Source organism: Vipera ursinii (assembly GCF_947247035.1).
Source record: "Vipera ursinii genome assembly, chromosome: 5".
In the NCBI taxonomy this organism is placed as follows: domain Eukaryota; kingdom Metazoa; phylum Chordata; class Lepidosauria; order Squamata; family Viperidae; genus Vipera; species Vipera ursinii.
In genome coordinates, this window is record NC_139518.1 from 55,033,750 (window position 1) to 55,060,787 (window position 27,038).

The 27,038-nt window shown below is 38.6% G+C and overlaps 1 protein-coding gene across 1 annotated transcript in view; it reads right to left on the reverse strand.

Moving 5' to 3' along the window:
- Window positions 1-4,844: 4,844 nt before the first annotated feature.
- The window catches only part of GFRA1 (GDNF family receptor alpha 1), a 291,272-nt gene continuing 269,078 nt past the window's right edge, over window positions 4,845-27,038 (reverse strand). The window contains exons 8-9 of the mRNA XM_083363394.1: window positions 5,904-5,957; window positions 4,845-5,307 (exon numbers count right to left, since the gene is read on the reverse strand). Of these exons, the coding sequence (XP_083219520.1) occupies window positions 5,173-5,307; window positions 5,904-5,957 (189 nt within the window). The 3' untranslated portion in view covers window positions 4,845-5,172. The remainder of the gene's footprint in view (window positions 5,308-5,903; window positions 5,958-27,038) is intronic.

Sequence of the window (27,038 nt, forward strand, 5' to 3'; positions counted from 1 at the left end):
AAATTTCAAAATAATTACTTCTCTCCTCCCATTTGAATCAATTTTTAAAAAAGGGTTACATCAGGCAAAGAGCCAAATGCCAATTGTATCTGGCAATAAAAAAGTAAAGATATAAAAGACCTACAAATTCTGAATGATGAAAAAAATTGCTTCCATAGATTTCCTTTTTCCATTGACAATCATTTTTCTGAAACATAGACTGGGTTGATCTAATTATTATATTTTATTTAGGATTCTAATAGAAGCCTATTTTAAGTATTGCAAAAAATATTTCTCATTATAAACCTAGACTTTGATTTCAGGTGGTAAACCTGGGATAAAGGAAGACTGTAAATAACTGTTTTTTCCAGGCAAACAAAGCAGCAGCCTTGATCAGGGAAGCTTTAATAATATTTTAATAGGTTACAGCAAGATTAAATTTCTATTGCATAAAACCAATAAATATGTAGGAAATGAGAGGGGAAAAATACAATAGTGATTTTAAACAGGCAAAATCCAGTTAAGAAGAAAACAAAAATGACCTTCTGAAGTCAGAAAGTATTTGAATGGGCCACTAATTGAAATGTCATAGAAGGAAGCAAGCTGTTAAGAGAAAGCAAATATTTAAAGATGAGAAATCCTTCACAGTCAGCTGGATTAATTTTCTGCCAAGTTCATCACAAGCAAATTTATTTGAGGTGATGTTATAGAAAATGGAGGGCTGGAATATGTTGCTTGGAATCTGAGAAATGCATAATGCAAGAGGGCAGATAATGATTGCTGAAAGCTAGACTCCAGTCTTATCAGAAACTAACTAATAAGCTTGTGCGGAAAACCCGTTCTGAAGGGCAAAACATAAATGCAGCATGGATAGGCATAAACAGAACAGCCCTGAAAAAACTTATAGTTACTGTACACTTTTCTGAATTCCCTACCTGATCTTAGGAAAAAAACCCCAACATATTGGACATACATTCTCCCATATATTCTGAATAGGATCTTGCCCTTTAAAACCAGGTCCCTGAGCATCTACATCAGGGGTGCCAAACTGGCGGCCCATGGGCCGGATGTGTCATGCACATGCCATGGCCCCCCTGGCTCTGCAAAGGCAAAAAACGTCGCAATAAATCACGTGACACGACTGTGTTTGACACCCGTGATCTACACACTAATTTGTTTAAAATTGCTTGCCCTAAAAATATATTCAGAACAGTTAATAGAAAATAGATAAGATGTGAGACATTCTAAAGTAAAGAAATATATTTCAAATTTTTGGGTGAATCTGATGTATTCTATTTCATAAGTGGCTGAAAAAATAACCAAGATCTTTTAAGATGTAGAGCTTTTTATATGCTTGAAGTGAGGAATCTTTTGTTGCCTTTCCCTTCCACAAAATGAGATTTTGCCATGAAAGAGAAGATTTTTGAGATATCCTAAACTTCACAGTAATTTAAGAGCTGGAAATTCATGTTGCACTATGAGAACTCAAGGGAAAAAAATAATACTTGGACTGCCTAGCACTTAGCATTCAGTTGGAGTAGGCAGAAATGGGCAAAGAAACAACAGAAACACAACTTACTTCAAACCAGTGATTGTGTTGACAAAGTCAATGTCTAAAGTGACATTCTCAATGCCATACTTATTTTTTTTAAAAAAGCTCTGCATTTATCCAGAGATAATAGCTTAAAACCTAATCTTTTTCTGTTTGCTTGTCTTACTAACAATTTAAGATGCAATCCTACATCCACGTCCATGAGCATAAGCTCCATTTATTTAATGAGTAGATGTATAGAAAATATATATAAAGGTAAAGGTAAAGGTTCCCCCGCACATGCGTGCTAGTCGTTTCCAACTCTAGGGGCCGGTGCTCATCTCCGTTTCAAAGCCAAAGAGCCAGTGCTTGTCCGAGGACGTCTCCGTGGTCATGTGGCTGGCAAGACTAGATGCCAAAGGCACACAGAACGCTGTTACCTTCCCACCGTAGTGGTCCCTATTTTTCTACTTGCATTTTTACATGCTTTCGAACTGCTAGGTTGGCAGAAGCTGGGACAAGTAACAGGCGCTTACTCTGCTACGCGGCACTCGGGTTTCGACCCACCAAACTGCCGACCTTCTGATCAATAAGTTCAGCATCCTAACCCACTGAGCCACCGCGTCCCTTTAGAAAATATATAGAAAACTGCTAAACCTTAGTACTGAAGAAAATAGAAATAATATATCCTTATTGGGTCTGACATAACAGACATTTTTTCTGAATAATAATAATAATAATAATAATAATAATAATAATAATAATAATAATAATAATAATAATTTATTAAATTTATATGCTGCCACCAAGTCCTATATTTGACTTTAATATGCAGGGATTTTTTAGTGAAACAACTACTTAGGAATTTTTTGATGCTTTTAAAATCGAGGGCCAATTAAAACATAAGAGCTCAATCTGAGTTACATAGAAAAAAGCTGAGACTGGCTGTATTCAGGATGATGATTATCATAGCTGAACTTTTACATCAGTCAATACCTTTCCTCATATGAGCTGCAATTATATTTACTCTTTCCTTCCTTCCTTCCTTCCTTCCTTCCTTCCTTCCTTCCTTCCTTGAATAAATCTTTTTATCTTTAACAGACCAATCAGGGACAAGGCCAAAACTCAAAATAATTGGATCAAAAGTGCTATTTCAAATAGAACTCTTTAAAGTAAACAATAGCGATTCAGATCTTGCATCCCATTTCTCACCAATTTAAATTTTAAAAAATGTATAGTTGGTTGCAACTGCACAGCATTGTACAATTCAAATTACATCATTTAGATGCAAACCACTGATAACCCTGATTGTATTTTTGCATCTAAGGCATCAGATTTTACTGCCATACATTGTGCAAGATAATGTAAGCATGTCTATTCTATCCTTGTCTTTCAAATTATAAGAAGCTAACATCATATAATATCTCGATTGTGTTAAACAAGAGAACTCTAGGCTTAAATGAAGTTTACTTCCTTTTACAAAGATTCCTGTGTGTCATTTCAATCTCGTTGTTAACTCAGAATTATTGTAGACCCTTTTCATCAACTTCAGGGCCGTGGAATTTTTTTTAAAGCTACATTGTATTGTAAAAAGTGGCTACTGCCATCATTACCCATGCCATTGTATTAAATATAGTTTAGATGATTTAACATAATATGGAATGCCTTCAACAAATATCAGCTAGAATCACAAGAAGCCCCATACATGAACATGGCATACACAAAATTATATATTGCCATGGTCGCATACATTTTTATTGGAAAATGGTACATATTAAATATTACCTATTAAAAAACTATACCAGGTCAGAAATTATTTTACCAGATGAAATAATACTTGGTGAGAATTTGTATTTGTGTGTGCATGAGTATAGTGCCCAGAAAGAAAGTTGAAAACATCTGGATGAGCATTACTGGGGCTTTAGATAGTTTTGATCAATTCTTAAAACTGGTTTAGCAACAAGTGTATCGGATTCAACTTATAGTATTGTTCTGGTTCCAGTACAATGTAATTTAATTTAATTTCATTCTTTGTGCACGTACTCCTGTTCAGAGGTTTAAATGCTTACCAAAGCTGACATATTTGCATGTTCAAAAATAAGTGGCTAGGAAACTTCACATACAGGAAACTATTATGATCTGTCGAATGCTACATGTTCACATCTTTATTGGATGCATCTCTGAAAATATGGAAACATGTTACAGCCTTCTACCTGTGCTTAAGGTTTTCTGTATTGGGTCAAGAAATTAAAAGCAAACAATTATACTGTATCTTTATCTAAGAATAAACATTAGTAGATAATGCTGTTTTTTTAAAATAATCAAAATTCAATACCTTTTACTCAATCACCAATTAAATGATTAAACTTTATAATTACAGAAAGAAGATCAACAATACTAAAGTTGAAATTCTTTAACAAAAGCAGGTTTCTATTTTTTTAAAATATATCCTCAGAAAGATAAACAAATTTTGTACTACTGCAATATTCACAACAGTTGCTTCTTCTTAATGTAGTTTTTAAAATACCTTTTATTAAGGCTAAATTAGCATAACCACAAAAATAAAAATAGCATTAGAAAGTTTCATATTATTTTATATTTCTGCAGAAGTTTTGAAGAAAATATGTGTATTATACTGCTATGATTTACAATGGCTTCTCAGTTTAGACTGCAAAACTACATACATATACAAACATAGAAGAGAATGCTAAAACAGCAAAATACTGGTAGCCAAACATGAATAAGTTAAATATAAAAAAACCTTTCAGGAAGACGTTCATAGCATGTCAAAAGCCTGATCCACAATCACCTCAAAATATGTTTAACTTACTGTTTTTCAATTTAAAAGGCCCAAATCTGACAAGAGGCAATTTATGTAGGGTTTTGTTGCCTGCTCTACAACCTCTTATGTACAAAGGGAGCAATAAAAAAAATTGTAATATGGTCCAGTATCTAGGCTTTCAATACATACATTTCAAACATTTCTAAATAGGGTCCCAATCTATCAGGAATAAACATACTATTAAATTATTAACCATTCTGGCAATGTTTCCAAGTTATTGGAAACCATGATTTGTCCCCAGATTCTATCTGAGTAACTCTGAAATAACTGAAACCTACAATCACCATATGATGGTGTACAGTAGACCTCATTCGTTTTAATGGGTTTTGCAAAGGAAAAAATCCTGGGTGACAAATACAAAAAAATATATATATATCAGAACTTTAAGAGTCTGGTTTATTTCTTCTTGGTCCAAGTGAAAACAAGAGGAAACAATGAGAGAAAAGAATAAAACTTGAATGGCCTACATGCAAATTATTTGTCTCTTTTCAAACACTGCCTGTTCAAAATACTACTCTGTTTGGAATGTGAATATCGCATCTAGTATATGCAAAGCTTCTAAGTACCTTTCCTTGAAAATAGAAAATAATAACAATATAATATGATGATAATGACAACACCATTGATCCAGACCTATAGTTTTTAGCAGAGCGTTTCAACTTAATTCCTAGAACTGTAACTTTCAATCAACAACAGATGAGGATAGAGGACAGACAGATCAATTTCTTTCTTTCTTTTTTCTTTTCTTTTCTTTTCCTTTCCTTTCTTTTTATGGGTCCTTTTGTTAAAGCAGATACAAGGTTTCTTCTGAACGTGGGCATCAACAGAATGAGAATGCAATCACCAACAGCAAAAGAAGCGTGCTTGACCTGACACTCACATGGAGAGAAGATGAATGATCAGAAGACATGTGACTAGTGGAGCCTCCTGCCACACTTTCCTTCCCAATTGCATTCTGCAAAACAGAAAAACTTCCTTCAATTGCCACTTTGTATTAGAACCTCCTAGCATATTTTACTGTTCTCGTCATTCATACTACATTCTCAGGTCAGTATTCTGTCAGCCACAAATTCTGATCTGCTATGTTTAAAGGTCTTACAAAGAGCCATGTGATTACATGTTCTTCCCGATTACGAGCTAATTACATTGCACAGATCAAGGGCAATTACCATGTGACCTACAAAATCATAGTCTGCTTAAGAATTAAAATATAATTACCATGGTTGAAGGTGAAGAGCTATTCTGGCAGGAATACACCCACCCCTCCTCAATATATATCTCCATGTAAAAATAATTGAAATTATTTCCAATGACTTGAACAGATGTACCTCAAAAATTAGACCATAAATACAGGTGAAATCACTATGCCAATAGGACCTTACCCTACCAAACCAAAGAATGAGGAATGGAATTTACAACCCCAGACTTGGAATAGGAAATTTCTGCTCAAAATAATGAATTGGTTTGGAATTTTTAGAATGAATATTCTGTTACTATTCAGCATTATAATTGTGTCAGAAATAATTGCTGCAATAAAGTGCAAGAACTTACCCCGGTCACACAGGGCTCCGTTATTATAGATTCATTGAAACTCTGCTTCGGTCCCTGTAGAAAAATGAAAACATTACTACAGGTCTCTGTTTTGCCCCCAGTATTGGTGGAATACATCATGGAGCTGCATTAAAAGTTAAGTAACCATTTTCAAACCAAAACCATTCCCATAAGTTAAGTAAACATTTCCAATCCATTTATCAGGAATAGCGACATACATACAGTATAGAATTATTATAAAGATTGTCTTCTCATAGTATCTGCCTGTACAATTACATGTCTGTCCTTTAATAAATTAAATTATTGGTTAATCTTACCACTGTTCCATTTGGAAAAAAGGATGCAATTTTCTTTCATACAATTACTAACTGAACAAAAATACATGGCAATACATTCTGTTTAAAATTAAAATTTGAGATTTTGGCCACAAATCACAAAGCAAAATATAACAAAAATATGGCAAAATGTTATAGCTAATGTTACATATATATAGTCCTTGACTTATAAAGGTAAAGGTTCCCCCACACATGCGTGCCAGTCGTTTCTGACTCTAGGGGCCGTTTCATCTCCGTTTCAAAGCTGAAGAGCCAGCGCTTGTCCGAGGACGTCTCCGTGGTCATGTGGCCGGCATGACTAGACACCAAAGGCGCACGGAACGGTGTTACCTTCCCACCGTAGTGGTCCCTATTTTTCTACTTGCATTTTTACGTGTTTTTGAACTGCTGGGTTGGCAGAAGCTGGGACGAGTAACAGGTGCTCACTCTGTTACGAGGCACTAGGGATTCGACCCGCCAAACTGCCGACCTTCTGATCGACAAGCTCAACATCTTAACCCACTGAGCCACTGTATCCCTTAACTTATGACTGGTTGTTAATGATCATTCAAAATTATGATGGTCTCAGAGAGGATGTTTACAACCCATAAAGCAGTTCCAGCTGTCATAAAATGTTGTCCTCCTCCAATCACATGTCTACATTATGGACGTTTGGCAACTGGCTTGAATTTACAACATGTTGCCAAGTGCCCTGTGATGATGTGATCACCATTTGCAGTCTTCTCTGCCAGCTTCCCCAAAAGGTCAATTGGGAAGCTGAAAGGAAGTTTCCAAGTGGAGTGGACAGAGGGAAATTGAAATCCTTCTGCAAGTTGAAATCTGTTTTTTGGTTTTTTGGGGGTCTCAAAAAAAAAGCCTGGTGTCTCACTTAATGATCACTTTGCTCAATGACCATGTTTCTGGTCCCACAATTGTAGTCATATGGTCAAGGTCTATCTATATATTATCTAACAACCATCAAAATAGCATTGGTAAATATAGGAGTCTAATGATAAATTTGACATATGAAGAATGGTTCCTTGAAAGAATAATCCTAATAGCTTTTTAGCTCTTTTTATTCCAATCATATAATTTAGAAGTATTGCTTGGGCTAAAGGAACACCACTATATCACTGTGCTTTCTGAAACATCACTCTATGAGATCACCCTCTGGCCTTCTGCCATTTAGATTGGTAAATAAGCTCTTCTTACTTGCTTGTTTTTTAAAAAATTATTTTTAAGACAAAAAAAGGGAAATATCATAATAGCTAGGAGATTCCACGGTGTTTTCTTTTCCTAGACAGCTAAGCTCATTTTATTCCCCTACAGTGCATCACATATTGCACAATTTCTTTTCCATGATTTTTTTTGTTTGTTTGGGGCCTTGGGATAGGCTATTTTTTCATTTACAGAAATTCTTGCCTCATTTTTTCTCCTGGTAGTAGTACATTTCATAGGTAACCTTATGAACTAATCTGATCCTAAAATTTACTGAAGGACTTTGGGTATTTCCAATTCTTGCTCCAAGATAATAATTAGAATCCTTACTCCCAGTGTTCCTACGTCAGATGGTAGGTTATTAATGATATGGCTTTTTCAGAACCTTTATTGGGAAGACCGCATAATACTATTTAGTTGATAAAAGTCTGTGTGGTAGCACAGAATTGCTGGCTGCTTCTGCTGACTGCTGAGAGTTTGATTCTCACGGGCTGAAGGTTGACTATTGCTATTTTGCTACATAAAATGAATATATTAATAAATATATTAGTATTTCTAGCATATTTTAATATTAAGCATATTTCTAGATTATTTGCTTATACCAATGTTAGAGAACCAGGTGGTGACATGTTTTTTTTTGATGCTGTGCTATAGCATTCCTTTTTACATCACATTGAATTTTTTTTTATTTTGGATATTTTAGTCTTTATTGTTTAAACCTTGGCTGCATTTAGTTATATTCCACCAAATGATCTGGTTAGAGCTTTGCAGTATTAATTGAGTGGCACTAAATCAACCAACCAGATAGATCAAGTGTCCTTTTATTAACAGAATTAAGTAACTGCTATGGTATTTAGTTTCAGATATAAAAAAAGACTTAAGGATATTGGCATATGAATGAATGAACCTTTATTGTCAAAGTACAACCATGTATACATGGTTGTATACATGTAATAAAATAAATATACATTGAGATTGACTGAGCCTCCCTTCGTGCCCCCACCCCCACTTACAGTGACACAAACCCTCCATCTTATTACACCATGTGAGCTAATTGTACAACACACTGGCCTCGCAAGTCAATTATGCATAAAGTTTATAAAATTATTTCCCGTTCAAAAGCCTAACAGCCCATGGATAAAAGCTGTTCTTCAGCCTGTTGGTACTGCTGGCTATACTCCTATATCTCCTACCCGATGGTAGGAGAGTAAAGAGATACCGTCCAGGGTGTGAGTCATCCCTGAGAATTTTCCTCACTCTTCCAAGGCAGTGAGCGTTGGCGATGTCATCCAGTGGTGTCAGGGGACAGCCCACAATGTCTTGTGCTGTGCTCACCACCCTCTGTAATGCCTTCCTATCTGTGGCTGTCAGACCAGCATACCAAACCACAATACCATACGAGAGGACACTCTCTATAGTAGACCGGTAAAAGAGGGTCATAAGCTGTTGTTCTACCCTGTTCTTCCGCAAGACCCTGAGAAAGTGAAGCCTCTGTTGGGCCTTTCTGGCCACCTGGGTTGTATTATCTTTCCAGGTAAGATCTTCGCAGAGGTACACTCCCAGAAATTTAAAGGAGGAAACTCTCTCCACACAGTCCTCCCCGATGTAAAGTGGGGCAGGTTCCTCCTTTTTCTTCCAGAAGTCTAGCACCATCTCTTTCGTCTTACCGATGTTCAGGTGCAAGTAGTTGTTGCAACACCATATGGATAGTTTTTGTACCTCCGCCCTGTATGCTGTCTCATCCCCACCTGTAATAAGACCCACCACGGTAGTATCATCTGCAAACTTAATTATCGCAGTAGATGGGTTGGATGATACACAGTCATATGTGTACAAAGAGTACAGGTAGGGGCTAAGCACGTAGCCCTGTGGCAAGCCAGTGCAAAGCTTCAGGGGGGTGGACAAAGTATAAAGCAATGGAAGTTTTTAAGGAAAGGGCTGGGACAAAAGCCCCTATATAAGAAAATGGTTACTTTTCAGTCTACAATAACAATGATCTCAACAAAACCAGTAAAGTATTTTTTTCTATAAATAATATCACTTAGATAAAGAACACAAAGACACATCCTAATCTCTTTATTTCCTGAACATTTTCCGATAGGGCAAAAAGTTAGCTTCTAAACTAAGACGTTACATGCCAAGCTTCAATTGGACATTTTACTGCTGACTTACAAAACTACAAAAAGCACTTATAATGGAAAAGCTGGCAATGACTGTTATACTAAAAGGTATCAGCCTATCCCTAAATCACAAGTAATAGGGAAAAGTATAAAAGAGAATATATAATAACCAGAAATTCTATACTAGAGGTAAAATCTTTTACATTTTTTTGCTCCAATTATAGGAGATCCTGGAGAAAGAACCTGAAATATTTCTAGTTCAAAGAAAAATAAGCATTCACATATATGGCTTTGCATATTAAGCAAATTCACTCAAGTGCTGATTAAAAGACATACATACATTCATTCACAGCAGATACAGAACATAAAGAATTTCACAAGTAATTACATATTACATACATACATAAATACATACATACATAAATACATACATACATACATACAAGAGCCAGTGTAGGTAATGATTACAACACAAACTAGGAACAGTGAGACTTACGATTTAGTCCTTTCTTAGATGCAGAAGTTGGCTAGGTGAGTTTGGGTCAGGCAACTGTTTCTCAACCTACATTGCATACCCCAAAAGCATCTATTTACCAATCTATTCTAGACTAGTCTGGTGGAATACTGGTAGTCCTTAACTAACAACCACAATTGAGTCTTAAATTTCTGTTACTAAGTTAGACATTTGTTAAGTGTGTTTTGTTCCATTTCCTTGCCACAGTTGTTAAGTGAATCACTGTAGTTGTTAAGTTAGTAACATGGTTATTAAGTGAATCTGGCTTCCCCCATTGACTGCTTGCCAGAAGGCCACAAAAGGGGTTCACATAACTCTGGGATGCCGCCACCATCATAAATATGAGTCAGTTTCCAAGCCTCTGAATTTTGATCACATGACCATGGGACTGCTGCAATGGTCTTAAGTGTGAAAAAACAGTCATACGTCACTTTTGTGAACTCTGAAAGGTCACTAAATGGACTGTTGTAAGTCGAGGACTACCTGTACAGTCCATGGCTTTCATCCTGCAGTGACTTGATTAGGACTAACAATAATTATATATATGCAAGCACAAAGAGAGTGAGGACAGGGGAAGAGAGACTGAAATTGTAATTACTCAGATGAAAGTAAGATTATTTTTCACATTTATATGCTGATATTTAATTTTGATATTTATATATTTACTCAAAATAGAAGTATTTGGGGCAGGATTTTTTTTTAAAGATTTACTACTGAGATAGGCTATCCCACAGGGCCTTGGAATTTGTTGTGAATGGAGAGCCATCATAATTTTGGGTAATGTATTTCTGCTGGGATTATTCTGCTGGTACATCATATATTTATGTTGAAAAAAAGTCTGAGTTCTGGGGTTGGAACGTATGTAGAAGTTCATAAAATTATTACATTACAATTCACAGGCATATCATTTATTAAACAAAGAAGAACCAACATAAAATGTGAGAATAGGTGAGGACGGTCAGTTGAATATTCTTTCTTATAATTGCTCCATACATTTCTGGCAGCACACATAATGTCAACCCCACCAGATGGACCACACCAGGAAACCAACTCCACAGGAATCCCAAAGCCACTTTTACTGAGATTGGCTATAAGTACAGAATCTTGCAGATCTGATTGTGCTTACCGCATCCTTTTCTAATACTTCTGCGAATTAGGGAGATATCTAAGCCCCTTCCACATATTTTTGTGTCTGTTGTGAATTTAAGATTGGTTACAGAACTATTTTCTTCACATAGCAATAGGCTTGCCAGGAATGTTTTAGTTGTAGGTGAAATTATTATTTCATGTACTGTAAGAAGTACACTTAGGAGCATTTTATGACAATGATGTTTTCTGAAGCTCTGGGTGTTTTCTACCCAGTCAGCCAGGAAAAAAAACAACTATTAGATGATTCCTGTTCTTCCAGATTTCATGCATTTCTATGTACTCAGTGGTTCTAACTAAGTGATTGGTCATCTCTTGCTGGTTACCTACAGCTTAGCTTGACAAAGAGCCATCACATGTTATGCAAAGACAAAAATGAGATTTGTGGCCATACAGGTAAATACAATAATAAAATAACAAGAAATGAGTTATGGTCTTCTAATTGTTTGAACTGCTTCTTTCATCTTTCAGAAGTGGATTATGAATTAGTGACAGTAATGACATAACAGTTTCTGAGGAACCATCACTCAAAAATGAGATTTTTTTTTAAAGCTTCAGTTTTCAAATTGTATAATTAAGCCAGTAAAGATCAGGATCACTAGAATATACCCCCCACCAAGAACAATGAAAAAAGCAATCAAGTGTTGTTAAAATTGGTAATTTTCAAAGACCCACTACAACGTGCCTGAAAGCAGCCTTTCTGGTTTCTGCATTGTCAAGGGGAAAAGAGAAAATCCAAAAATCTTAGCAGAAGATATGCTGATAAGGAATTTGGGACAGTCCATAAATCTAAGGGTGACTACATTACTAAAATTTGCCAATGAATGTATAAATAATCGGTGATTTCTATTTATTTGACTAGTAGTCTCTCCAAATTTTTAGCACAGGCGTTACTAAATGGCTGAAAATAGTAAAAGGTAACAGCCTCACACTGATTGATCAGGATTCATTTCCTAATGTGAAATCTAGTTACAAATCCTCTGAAAGCTGTTTTTCCCCATCTTTTAATTAAAAGTTTTTACATTAAAAAAACAAATTGCTTCCTGGATTGAAAATGGTAATGCCTTACATATAGTCACTATAGTGAATGTATAATTAAAGTATTATGAAATAAAATCAAACAATCAAAGCTTATTTCCCTTAAAACTCTTCAGTGTTGTTAAACAATGGAAACAAAGCAATAACTTTGTTAATGCAATTCAGAAAGTGCATTTATTAGGCTCTATCTTCACAGTACTGAATTACAATTATTTTAGAGCAAAAGATGCAGTAAGGTCAGGAATACATAGGAATAAAAAAACCCAATAAATACAACATTGTAAATAAATATGCAAACTTGTTGGTAAACTAGCAATTTCAAGAGGGCAAGAAATATGCACATTTTAACCCAAAGGTCTGATGCAGAGACCTTCTGTTAAAATGCAACTGATCCTCTAGTCTAGAAGAATTGGAGAAGCAAGAAGAGTTCAGAGAATTGAAAGCATTGCTGTAACATATTCTTCTGAATGAATTTTCTTACTATAACTTACACTGTGCTGTCCCATAATCTTCTGTATAGTACTGTAGATCACAACCTACTACTTGATAAGATAGAAAAATGTGGGTTAGACAGCATCATCACCAGATGGATTCATAGCTGGCTGACCAGCTGTACTCAGCGTGTGATCCTCAATGGAACTGCATCTACCTGGAGGGAAGTGTGTAGTGGGGTGCCCCAGGGCTCAGTTCTAGGCCCAGTGCTCATCAAGATCTTCATCAACGATTTGGATGAAGGGATAGATGGGGAAACTCATCAAATTTGCAGACAACACCAAGCTGGCAGGAATAGCCAACACTCTAGAAGACAGGCTTAAGATATAGGAGGATCTGGACAGACTTGAACACTGGGCGCTATCTAACAAAATGAAATTCAATGGTGGAAAAAGTAAGGTTCTACATTTAGGCAAGAAAAGCGAAATGTACAGGTACAGTATAGGTAGTACCTTGCTCAATAGTATTAACTGTGAGAGGATCTTGGAGTCCTAGTGACAATCACTTAAATATGAGCCAGCACTGTGCTGCAGCTGCCAAAAAAGCCAGCACAGTGCTAGGCTGCATTAACAGAGGGATAGAATCAAGATCACGTGAAGTATTAATACCACTTTACAATGTCTTGGTAAGGCCACACTTGGAATACTGCATCCAGTTTTGGTCACCACGATGTAAAAAAGATGTCGAGACTCTAGAAAGAGTACAGAGAAGAGCAACAAAGCTGATTAGGGGACTGAAGGCTAAAACATATAAGGAACGGTTGCTGGAATTGGGTATGTGTAGTTTAATGAAGAGAAGGATGAGGGGGGACATGATAGCAGTGTTTCAATATCTCAGGGGCTGCCACAAAGAAGAGGGAGTCAAGCTATTCTCCAAAGCGCCTGAAGGCAGGACAAGAAGCAACGGATGGAAACTAATCAAGAGAGAAGCAACAAAGAACTAATTAGAAACTTCCTGACTGTTAGAACAATTAACCAGTGGAACAACCTGCCTCCAGAAGCGGTGAATGCTCCAACACTGGAACTTTTTAAGAAGAAACTGGACAGCCATTTGTCTGAAATGGTATAGGGTTTCCTACCTGAGCAGGGGGTTGGACTACATGACCTCCAAGTTCCCTTCCAACTTTATTATTATTATCACTTTATAATGCCTTGGAAAGACCACACTTGGAATATTGCATCCAGTTTGTTAAAGTTCTGTTTCAAACTTAACAGAATAACAGAGTTGGAAAGAACTTTAGAGGTCTTCTAATCCAACCCCCTGCTCAAGCAGGAGACTCTACACCATTCCAGACAAGTGGCCGGCCCAGTCTTTTAAAAGCTTCCAGTGAGGAACACCCACAATCTCTGAAGACAAACTGTTCTACTAGTTAACTATTCTCAGTGTTATGAAATTTTTCCTTAGTTCTAGGTTGCTTCTATCCTTGATCAGTTTCCATCCATTGTTTCTTGCTTTGCCTTCTGGTGCTTTGGAAAATAGACTGACCTCCTCTTCTTTGTGGCAACCTCTCAAATATTGGAAAGCTAAGATTATGTTACTCTTAGTCCTTATTTTCACTAGACTAGACATATCCAAGGGGACGCGGTGGCTCAGTGGGTTAGGATGCTGAACTTGTCGATCGGAAGGTCGGCAGTTTGGCGGGTCGAATCCCGAGTGCCGCGTAGCAGAGTGAGCGCCTGTTACTCGTCCCAGCTTCTGCCCACCTAGCAGTTCAAAAGCACGTAAAAATGCAAGTAGAAAAATAGGGACCACTCCGGTGGGAAGGTAACAGCGTTCCGTGCGCCTTTGGCGTCTAGTCATGCCGGCCACATGACCACGGAGATGTCCTCGGACAAGCGCTGGCTCTTCGGCTATGAAACGGAGATGAGCACCGGCCCCTAGACTAGCACGCATGTGCGGGGGAACCTTTACCTTTACCTTTAGACATATCCAATTCATGAAACTGTTCTTCATATGTTTTAGCCTCCTGGCCCCTAATCATCTTTGTTGCTCTTTTCTGTACTCTTTCTGGATTCTCAATATCTTTTTTATAATGTTGTGATCAAAACTGGATGCATATTCCAAATGTGGTCTTTCTAAAGCGTTATAAAGCAGTACTAGATCACTTTACTTGATCTTGATTCTATCCCTCTATTAATTCAACCTAGGATTGCATTGGCTCTTTTGGCTGCTGCGACACACTTCTGGTTCATATTTAAGTGACTGTTCACTAGGACTCCAAGATCCTTCTCACAGTTACTGCTACTGAGCCAGATTTCACCTAATTTGTACCTGTACATTTGGTTTTCCTTGCCTAATTGTAAAACCTTACTTTTCTTTACATTGAATTTCATTTTGTTATACAGGGTCCAGTGTTGACGTTTGTCAAGATCCAGATGGATCTTGAACCTATCTTTTGGGGTGCTGGTTATTCCTGCTAGCTTATATCATCTGTAAATTGATGAGTTCCATTTCTATTCCTGTTTGGTTCTGATAGACGAGGACTCAGAGTGGTTTAACAATGAACGAGTTTATTGAATACACAAAGTCAACTGTCAACTGTCAAATGTTGCAACCTTATATAGGGGTAGTGTTTGAAGTGTAGCCAATCGATGGAGCTTATTTTCCCGCTCCTAGGTTATTGCAACCAATGATTGCACCAGGATTTCCCGCTCAAAACCCTGCTATTCTGCAATCAGCTAATTCCCTATTTAATAACTATTTACATACACAACACCCCTTACCCCCCAGTTGTTGTTAACTCTTTACAAAGTCCCTTAAATATTTTGGTGGCCTATGTATTCTAGTAGGGTATCTATTAGTCTGGCTGCTGGGGACCCCCTTTCCAGATTGACCAATTGGCTGCTCGTCTGTGTTGGACCTAGGCTCTGGGTTACTTGACTCTGATGTTTCCATGTTGCTGTTTTGTGCGTTGGTTTGTGTTTGATACTCAGTAGTTACTGGCCTACCTCGCAGGGGTGCCTCCCAATCTAATTGACTCGATTGTTGTTGTTGTGGGGATACAGGGAAAGAGATGTTTTGCCATTCCTCTACCACGCTCTCTGGCAAGTTGTTATTAATGAATCTGGATGTGCTTCCTTCCCCATTTGAGCTTTGGCCCCCCTCTGCTGGCAAACACCCACTGGATCTTTTCCTCAGCTGATCTGTGTGTCTTTTACAGATCCTATTCCCTTCCCCCTCAATAGTGTACGACAGAGGTCCTAAAATTTCAGTCACCACCCCTGGCATCCATTTGTCCCCTTGGGCATAATTCCTGGCCCAGATCAAGTCCCCCACTTTAAATGTTCTGTTAGGAATGTCCAATTCAGCGCTTGGCAGAAGTCTGTCGGGGTGTAGTCTGTCCAATTTGGTGGTTAGTCTCCGTCCCCACCGCATTTCAGCTGGACTTTTCCCTGTAGCGGAACATGGGGTCGTATGTTGGGCCAACAAAAACTCGGCCAGTCTCTGATGCCAGTCACCTCGAATGATTCTTTTTAAGGCGTCCTTGGTGGTCCTCACATTTCGTTCCGCCAAGCCGTTGGTGGATGGGTGGAAGGGTGCTGATGTCCTGTGCTTAATCGAGTTGGCCTTGAGGAAATCCTGAAATTCAATAGATGTGAATTGTGGCCCATTATCAGACACGATTAAATCCGGCAACCCATGAGTGGCAAAGAGGCCCCTTAATGCCTGTATGGTTCTACCTGAGGTTGCTGAACTGACTGGTACTACCTCTAGCCATCTAGAGAAGCTGTCAACCACTACCAGAAATGTTAACCCATGGAAAGGCCCAGCGAAATCAATATGGATCCTGGACCAAGGATTTCTAGCTAACTCCCACTTATGCGTACGAATGTGTTGTTGTTCCGGCCTAGAGCGTTGGCACAGATGGCAATTGGCAACACACTCTTCAATGTCCTTGTCCAGTCCTGGCCACCACAAGTGACTCCTAGCCAACGCTTTCATCCGAACTATTCCAGGATGTCCTTCATGTAATTCTAGTAAAATGGCTGATTTGTGGATTCCTGGAATAACCACACTATTTCCCCAGAGTAAACATCCCAGATGAACTGACAGTTCATCTTTCCTTCTAAAATAGGGAATGTATTTTTCATCCGGGTTGGCGTTTGGCCACCCGCTCAGGACCCAGGCCATTACTCTCTTTAAAGTGTGGTCCTTATTTGTTGCTTCAGCTATGTCTTTAGCAGTTAGTGGCCAATCGGGGATATCCTGTAGGGACATTATTTGTCCCGCAGGTGCAGGGTCTTCCTCTGTTATGTTTAGGGGCAATCTGCTAAGGGCGTCCGCATGTCCCATGTCCTTGCCCAGTCTGTATTGGAGGGAGAATGAGTATGCTGAGAGGAAAATGGACCATCTCAGCATTCTAGGTGACATTATTTGGGGAGTCTGTTTATCTGTGGTAAACAGTCCCAACAGGGGCTTGTGGTCAGTCAGTATAGTAAAGTTCCTGCCATAAAGGTAGTCGTGGAACTTTTTAACACCTGCCACTATTGCTAATGCCTCCCTGTCAATCTGAGCATAATTCCGCTCTGCTTTGGTTAGTGTGCGTGAATAGTATGCAATTGGTCTTTGTATTCCTTGTTTGTCTAAGTGACTGATTACAGCCCCTACACCATAAGGCGAAGCATCGCACGCCAGGTAAATAGGTTTATTTTCTATAAAGTGGGTTACAGTTGATTTACTGGACAATATGTCCTTTAAAGTTTGGAAACTTACTCTGTGTTTGTCTAGCCATTGCCAAGGAGTCTTCTTATCTAAGAGTCTGTGGAGGGGTTCTGCGATGGCAGCCTTGTGGGGCACAAACGTATGGTAAAAATTTACCAGTCCAAGGAAGGCCTGCAGTTCTGCCTTATTCTTTGGTTCTGGGGCCCATTTAATTGCTTTAATTTTGTCAGGGGTAGGGTGGATTCCATTTTTATCAATTCTAAACCCCAAAAAAATCAGTGGATTTAACCCCTATGCTACATTTTTCCCTTTTTAGTTTCAAACCAGCCCTCCTAAATCTACCCAGTACCTGTTCCAGTCGCTCTACTAACATTTCCTCATCTTTTCCAGCTATCAGGACATCATCAAAGTAAGGGCATACTCCAGGTATGCCCTTTAAGGTCCTCTCCATCACTTCTTGAAAGATGCCTGGAGCTGCTGCAATACCAAATTGCAGCCTATGGACTTGGAACGCCCCCTTGTGGGTAACTATCGTCTGTGCCTCTGCAGCCTCTTTAGAAACAGTCAACTGTAAGTACGCATGCGCCAAGTCTAGCTTGGCAAACATGGCGCCGTCCTGGATCGTGGCGAGGACCTGCTTCACCGTCGGGACCGGCTAAGCATGCTTTTTCATTCCCATGTTGAGTGTGGCCTTATAGTCAGCGCAGATTCTCACATCCCCATTGGGTTTGAGGGGTGTGACAATCGGCGTTTCCCACAAGCCACCCTCAACAGGTTCTAGTACCCCTAGGCCTACAAGCCTGTCGAGCTCGGCCTCGATTTTTTCCTTTAGGGCGAAAGGTACCCTTCGGGCCTTAAGCCTGATCGGTTTTACAGAGGGGTCTAGGTTAAATTTAATTGGGGGCCCTTTGTACCTACCCAAAGACCCATCGAATACGTCTGCAAATTCATTGCAGACTGATTCGAGGGTCTTATTTTTAATTACTGAATTTATCCCCCCGATCCAAATGCCCAGGGCAGGGAACCAGTTAACCCCTATTAAGCTAGTCCTATGTCCCTCCGTGACTATTAATTCTAAGATCCCCTTAAATCCCTTAAATTTAACGCTAAGGCTGACCTTCCCTTTTATTTTTATGGGGCTTTTCTGGAAGTCGGTTAATTGAATATTTGTTGAATTAAGTGGAATTTTCCTTCCACTTATTTGTTCTATCCTCTCAAGGGTTTCAGTGGAAATTATTGACACTGAAGCCCCTGAGTCTATTTCCATTCTGCAAGGGACCCCTTGCAGGTGGACTGTAATTTTTGATTTTCCTCCAGGAAAATTGTACCCATTTCCCTGTTTCCTCCGGCTGACACGCGCCACCTCCCCTAGATTTGGACTTTTTACCCAGGGTTTAGGGGTCTCCTTGCCACTTAAACTAGGGGTTACCTTACCCTCGGCCCACACATCGATTTCGTGGAGGCGGTTGTCGCGAACACGGCTCCTGCAGATGGCCTGGATGTGGCCGGTCTTGCCGCATGCCCTGCACTTTGCGGTACGAAATCGGCAAGAGGCGCGGGGATGGTTGCCTCCGCAGCTGCCACACCGGTTCTGGTTGTCCATGTCGCGCGGTCTAGTTGTGGTGTCCCGCCAGGGTCGTTGTGTCGCCGTCGCTTGTCTTTGCGGAGTTGCGGGTTGTTGACGGCGGGCAGGTTCGGGCCCTTCACTTCTGGGTTGTCTTGGCGCCAATTTTCCGAACCGCCTGGAGACTTCCGCGATATCTTCTTCCCACTGTTGGTCCGCCTCCCCACAGTCCACATAGCCTTCTTGGTTGATCTCGGACGATGCTGCCATGCTACTGCGGGGGGGGGGTCGCGATACCCGGTTGATTCGTACGTTAAAAGTTCGTCGATCACCTCCTGCAGATTGCCAGTGGGTTTGGATATAATTCTGTTTTGTAGCTGCTCGTCTCTCAAGCCCAGTACTACACGGTCGCGAATTCTTATTTCAAGATTATCATATTTACATCGTACTGCGGCTTCCCTGACGGCAGCGACAAATTTTTGTATGGATTCTCCCGGCCTCTGGTTTCTTTTCTCGAAGATGCGCCGCCAGAATAGTTCGGATCTCCTAGGTGTAAAGTGGACCCTTAGTTTGGCTAGGAGATCGGCATACGGCACGCTTGAGACCGGTTGCGGTTGACACAGTCCGACAGCGACTCGATAGACCGGTGTGCCGCAAATCGTCAGTAATGCTGCCGCTTTTTTCCGGTCATCTGTGATTCCGTTCACGAGCAGGAACCCTTCGACCTGTCCTACGTATTCTTCCCAATCTTCGGGGAAGTTTGGGTCGAATTCCTTCAGTGACCCAATCTGCGCCATTCGGAGACTTTTTTTTTGTTCTGCCGCGGCCGCTCAGTTGACTTTGACACGTATTCGAATTTGCCGCCTTTGTGCGACAATTCCGCCAATTCTCTGGTCTTCTGTCTATCCCACCTTCGTCGCCAATTGTTTGGTTCTGATAGACGAGGACTCAGAGTGGTTTAACAATGAACGAGTTTATTGAATACACAAAGTCAACTGTCAACTGTCAAATGTTGCAACCTTATATAGGGGTAGTGTTTGAAGTGTAGCCAATCGATGGAGCTTATTTTCCCGCTCCTAGGTTATTGCAACCAATGATTGCACCAGGATTTCCCGCTCAAAACCCTGCTATTCTGCAATCAGCTAATTCCCTATTTAATAACTATTTACATACACAACAATTCCCTCATCTAAATCATTTATGAAAAAGAGTACTAGGCCTAAAACAGAATTTTGGGATACCCCATCCTAAGATATTCAGATGATACCACTCTAATGGCAGAAAGTGAAGAAGAACTAAAGAGCCTCTTGTTGCAAGTGAAGAAAGAGAGTGCAAATGTTGAGTTGAAACTTAACATTAAGAAAACCAAGATCATGGCATCTGGCCCTCTCAATTCCTGGCAAATAAGATGGGGAAGAAATGGAGGTAGTGAGAGATTTTATTTTCCTGGGTTCCAAGATCACTGCAGATGGGGATTGTAGCCAAGAAATTAAAAGACGCTTGCTCCTGGGGAGGAAAGCAATGGCAAATCTAGACCGCACACTAAAAAGCAGAGACATCACCCTGTCAACAAAAGTGCGTATACTCAAGGCTATGGTCTTCCCAGTTGCAATGTATGGCAGTGAAAGTTGGACCATAAGAAACGCTGAGTGCCAAAGAATTGAGGCCTTTAAACTATGGTGCTGGAGAAGACTCCTGCGAGTCCCTTGGACTGCAAGGCGATCAAACCGGTCTGTCCTAGAGGAGATCAACCCTGACTGCTCTTTAGAAGGCCAGATCCTGAAACTAAAGCTCAAATACTTTGGCCACCTAATGAGAAGGAAGGACTCACTGGAGAAGAGCCTAATACTGGGAAAGATTGAGGGCAATAGAAGAAGGGGACGACAGAGAATGAAATGGCTGAATGGAGTCACTGAAGCAGTAGGCGTGAGCTTAAATGGACTCCAGAAGATGGTAGAGGACAGGAAGGCCTGGAGGAACGTTGTCCATGGGGTCGCGATGGGTCGGACACAACTTCGCAGCTAACAACAACAACAATTGCTTAGTTCCCTTCATGTAGATGTAGTTTCATTAAGGACTACACATTGAGTACGGTTTGTCAGCCAGTTGGAAATCCATCTGGTGATGATGCTGCCTATTCCACATTTTTCTAGCTTACCAGGTTGTGGTAAGTAGGTTGTGGTCTATTTCATCAAATGCCTTACTGAAATCCAAGCATATTATGTCCACAGCATTTTGCTGGTCCACTAATTTGTAATTTGTAAACACTTGTTCATGTCAGAAAAAAAATGTAGACTGTATATAGGAGATGATTTCTGCTTCAGGTGCACTAAATTAGAGCCTTTATTAATTCTTCAATGATTGGGGGAAATAATTTTAAAAAAACCCTGAAAAATGATTTTGTTATATATGCAGATTGTTGTACATCACTCAGAGTTGCTTTCTGTGAGATAGGAGATTACATAAATTTGATTACAAAACAAAATAATGGGTTGAATAATGGATCAGAGTCTCTGTCCAGATTTTTCAGAATTCGATGTTAGCAATATTCAAAAGGTTTTGAAATTGTGCTTACTTGAATTAAAAACTCCCCATTTTGAGTAAACTAAACCTCATTATTTTGAGTGCCTTGTATTTAAAACTGGAATTTGAATTATTCTGGAGACATTTTGAGTTGAGAACAATTCTAAATTACTGAAACAGCTTACTTTAACTATGGAATAGCTGTTCCACACCAAATTCTCAAATTTTGCACTATATAAAATTAAAAGCATTTCCAATTAGAATGTTCTTCATACAACTTATAATTTGAACATCAATTTTCCTCGAATATGGGGCAAAATTTTCTCATGATAATTGAACGAATAACAACTATAATAAGATCATGTTTTGTTTTGGTGGTTTTAATCTCATGAGTTTTTAATAGCAGCTTTATATGGAAATTCAGTAAGTCATGATATTGTGCCCGCCAGTACTAAAGGCACAGTTACAGTAGGAGACTGAAAGTTTAGCAACCACACTATATAAAAATGTTAAATACCCAAAGTACACATATATTTTTTTCCTTCAGTCACCCTTTGTATCTTGACATATTCATAGCCAATGATGCTATATAATTCTATGGGTTTTTTTTTTTGTTTTGATTAAAAAGATTTACTAAATACCCAACATGTTTTCTTAGCAGGAGAACACAAACAATAAACAGAAAAATGCATCTGAGTGCAAAAATGTAATCAGTTTAACACTTCTGCTTTTACTAAGCACCAGCGGCATCCATCAGACTTGTCAGCAGTATATTCATATTTGTCCAGCAATACATTACAATGTACACTGCATTCAACTGGAAAAACAAGTCAACTGTATATCAGGTGCAACGACCAATAAAAGAGAATTTGATTCAGAATAAAACAATCCTGAATTCAGAGCCACAAGGGCTAAGCAGAATGCTTTTTTAAGCTATGAAAACCACTCACCTCAGTTTTTCAGTACTGAAAAGATCTGATCCCCCTTGGATACTGAAAGAGTTCATTTGCAAGTCCATAACTGGAGCATGAAAATTGCATGTGGTCAATTTATCTAAGAGCTTATCTACCTGCAAACTTACTTGGAACTAATTCCTTTTGAAATCTACTATTTATGACTTGTTTTGAAGTAATGTATTAAAAAAGCTGGGTTATAAGAATGCTGCGTAAGTCCCAAGAGTCATGTTTATTCAAAAGTATCTCACTTATTTCAGTGTGGCTGACTTCAAAATAAGTATGCTTACAATTGTAGCCTTTCTTGGAAATAAAAACACACACACAGAGACACACACGCGCGCACACACACACAAACACACTGATTAATTTACAAGTCAAACTAACTCGAGATCTTGCTGGCCTTCATAGTAGCATGTTTACATTAGTTTTGACTTACACATAAAAGTAATGCAGAATCTCTTTAATCACCAAGCAGCAACTCAAGACTGTTGTGCTACTTTAAACTAACAGCTGTTTTCTTATTTTCCTTCTTTTGTCCACTGTTCTGCTTGCTATGGCAACAGGGGATCAACGCCTACAATGTAAAGTCAGTTACAATTCAACTGGGAAATCCGTTTTTTTAACTTTAATTTTTACCTTACTTAAATAGCTAACACTGAATTCATTTAGACTTTCAAAAATAACAGGTACTTTTGAATTATTTTCATACCTCCCAAATGTTGTCAGCTATCTCTTCAACAGGACAAAATACAAGGTTCTACTACTACTACTACTACTACTACTACTACTACTACTACTACTAAAGATTCAGCTTCAAAACCTTTTGGTATTTAGTGTTTTCCAAGGGATTCAAGAATTCAACAACTGTAATCACTGGTGATGCTGGTAGTAACAGGAGCATCTAATGTGATTATTATCCTCACTAGTATGGTTAAAAGATCAAAGATAAAGACTGATCCACATGACGAAGGGCAGACCAACTCAAATGGAAAGAATTCCAAAATCAACCCTGGAAGAAAATAATGATAAATCAATTCTATATTGTTGTCAAGAAAATTATTTGGACATAATTGAAACATTTAGGCAAGTTTGGATGAGACGCTCCAGAATTCTCTGAGATCATCAGCCTTGGTGGAGCAGTGGGCTAATGCCTCCTTAAGGAACACCAGCTGCCTGCAATTAGTGCAGGTTCGCATCCCACCAGGCTCAAGGTTGACTCAGCCTTCCATCCTTCCGAGGTAGGTAAAATGAGGACCCAGATTGTTGGGGGCAATTAAGCTGACTTTGTAATAATGCCGCTTGTAGGGTGTGTGTGAAAGCCCTAATAAGCAGGCATATACATAGAATGAAGGCTACTGCTAAGCTTGTAAGCCGCCCTGAGTCTTCGGAGAAGGGCGGGATATAAATGGAATTAAAATAAATAAATAAAAAATAAGATTCTCCTTATTGAAAAAAATTTCTGAAATTTCACAATGTGATCTGGAGGTAATGACCAGACCAAAATAACCTTTGAACTGTTTAAAGCTCCAGGAGAAGAGGCATTTACAATGCTAACATCTTTATATCAACCTATAGTGTAGCAGAGATACTGAGATATTTTGCTCATTCTATCTACAAAAAAGTTGGGAAATGCAAAAGAAAATGCAACATTACTGAAATGCAATATGCCAAATTTTAGAATCAGAGAGAAGGAAGTCGGTTAGAAAAGTATGGAAGATTATTTTGAATATATGAGTATTTCTGTGAGACTACTATATGAATAGACATGAAAAGACTAAAGTAGCTACAACAGAGGAATGATTGGTAAAGATGAAGATCTAGTAGAAATGGCAAAATTAACCTGTTTGATTAGAGAAAAAACAACAACCACATTTATTAGCGATTGGAAACCCCTTATGAAAAAAGAAGAAAAAAAATGAATCTATGATTTATGGGTTTAAAGGTTAGAAAAGGTATCTTATTTAAGAAAAAAGAAAAGATTATGAGGTAGCCTTAATAAGAGGGCAAAGTAAAATGTATCTATAACCACTGTCAAGACAGCTGGAGGCTGTTTCTTTATAATATTTCCTTTCCTATTTAATTTCTTCCTATTTCCTTTTTCCACCTTGTGCTAGTTTGTTATCTTTATTTTCTCCTACAGTTTTGCTCTGTAACAAAATTATTTAATAAAAATTATTTTAAGGAAAGAATCACAATGAAAAATAGAGGGATGCATGGAAAAACCGGCAAATGCACCAGCAGATTTCAAAAAAGGCAGTGGGACCTGAGAAAAGATAGCTAACGTAAGATGGATAATAGAGAGTAAGAGAACCTAACAAGGTGGTTTATCTTTGCTTTTCCTGATTACAACAAGGCCTTCACATATTTCATGCCAAAATGTGCAATATATTAAGGCAAATGGCTGTTCCTTCTGAAGAACCTTTAGAATCCGTAATGAAACAACAGTAAGAACTGAGTCGAAAGAAAGCAAAGGGAATAAGACAAATAAGCATTAATTTGTCCAATCCTCCCTTAAAATTTGAGGTAAAAACTGAAATAATATGAGATATAGATGATAACACTTTTTGACTGAAAGTAAAGAAGACTTCAAAGTCTTCATTATGAAATTTAAAATGTAAAATAAAAAGAAGACTACTCACCTAGCACCACTGGAATATTTTGAAAAAGCTACAAATTATATCTAGAGACAGGTTTATTTTTTTATTTTTTATTTTAATCCCATTTATATCCCGCCCTTTTCCGAAGACTCAGGGCGGCTTACAATTTAAAGCACAAATCAATGTGCTTAGCAATAGCCTTCATTCTATGTATATGCCTGCTTATTAGGGCTTTCACACACACCCCAAGCGGCATTATTACAAAGTCAGCTTAATTGCCCCCAACAATCTGGGTTGAGCAAGCTTGCCCTTGTTCATGGAGTGGATCTGACCTGATAAATAGTAACTACATTCTTGTCTAAGAGAACCATGATTTTCTACCTAGAAGTCCATCAGCAATTCATAATATCCATTTGAATCACAAGTACCAATGTGATTTATTCTCTATCTAATTCAATCTAGACAACAGAATTTATAAAACTATATTTTTAGGATTTGGACAGTTTTAAAAACTAAAAAGTAGTTGGATTAAACCTTTAATGCTAGATTGTAAATACTGGTGAAATTGAAACTGGGTTGCTTGTAGTTGTTTACCACTGTACCCCTTGCACACGAGACTTTCCAGGTACAGCATAACCATATGTTATAATCAACATTGTGCTAACATTGCTGTGATTTTTTAATTGCACATGATAACACATTTCTAGCACAACTCACAGCGTTTTTCCCCCATTGATAATGAAATAATTAGATTTAGCTTCAATGCAAGCAGAAACAACTTGAAAGTACAACATTGATCAACACAGAGTAGTAAGTTAAATGTTATTAATTAAAATCACATGAAACAAAATGCCATATATAATAGCAACAGCACTTAGACTTATATACCACTTTACAGCATTCTCTAAGCCAGAGGCTTCCAACCATTTGAGCATCAGGGACTGGTTCCATGTAGAGAGGCTTTTCCATGGACTAGAGGTGATGTGTATTTTTGTACTGCCTGCATCCTGTGGATGGGGCTTTGCTTGTTTACACAGCCCGGTTTCTGATTCATAGACTGGCGGTTGGGGACCCCTGCTCTAAGAGGCTTACAGAGTCAGCATATTGTCCCCAAGAATCTGGGTCCTCATTTTACTGTCCTTGGAACGAGGGAAGTCAACCTTGAGCCGATCAGGATCTAAGTCCTGACAGTGGGCAAACTTAGCCTACAATGCTGCAATACTGCGCCACTATGGCTCCTCTAAACAGATACTAGCATGCATAGCATGCAATCAACAGTGTCAATTCATATCTCAAAGGCTCAAAGTTATTTTAAAGTTTACAGAAAGCTACCAGAGGAGGGTATTGGCTATTCTAAGGTGCAAGCCTCCTCCTCTCTCAATTTTAAGAAGTGGGGGAACCATAGCTGTTTCTTTCAAAATATGAACTGCCAGGCAGTACTTGAGCTGATGCATTCTGCATCAATTGAAGTTTGTGTTGGTCTTCACCTGCTTTAATCTCAATAATTCTTGGTCTCTAGCAGCTACTATTTACATTTTTAAAGTGAATAGTAAATGCTTACAGAGGCATTTCATGTCATGTCTACTTTTGCCGTTTTCAAATAATCTTTTCTCATTGCTGGCATTGCTGTTTTTGTACTTTACAGCTCTTTTCTTGCACTTTCCTTCTCCACCTGTTTCTTTTCCATTAATGTCAGCCATTAATCTCTGCTTCCTTATGCTTCCTTTCCATCTATCTCAACATTCCCTGTCAAAAGAGTCAAACGTACTCTATAATCAGAAACCACCAAGCTTGTACTCAGAATAAATTTACTTATTTTCTCTCAACATACACATTTCCTATGCTTAGGCACGAATTCTTCTTTTGGTTACAGATTCCAATCTCATTTATAATTCACCCATAACACCCATAAATGTTAGTAATGTTTACCACTCTTCTGCCACGCTATCATCCTCTGACATAATTTGGATAGTCATAAAGCAATGTTTAGC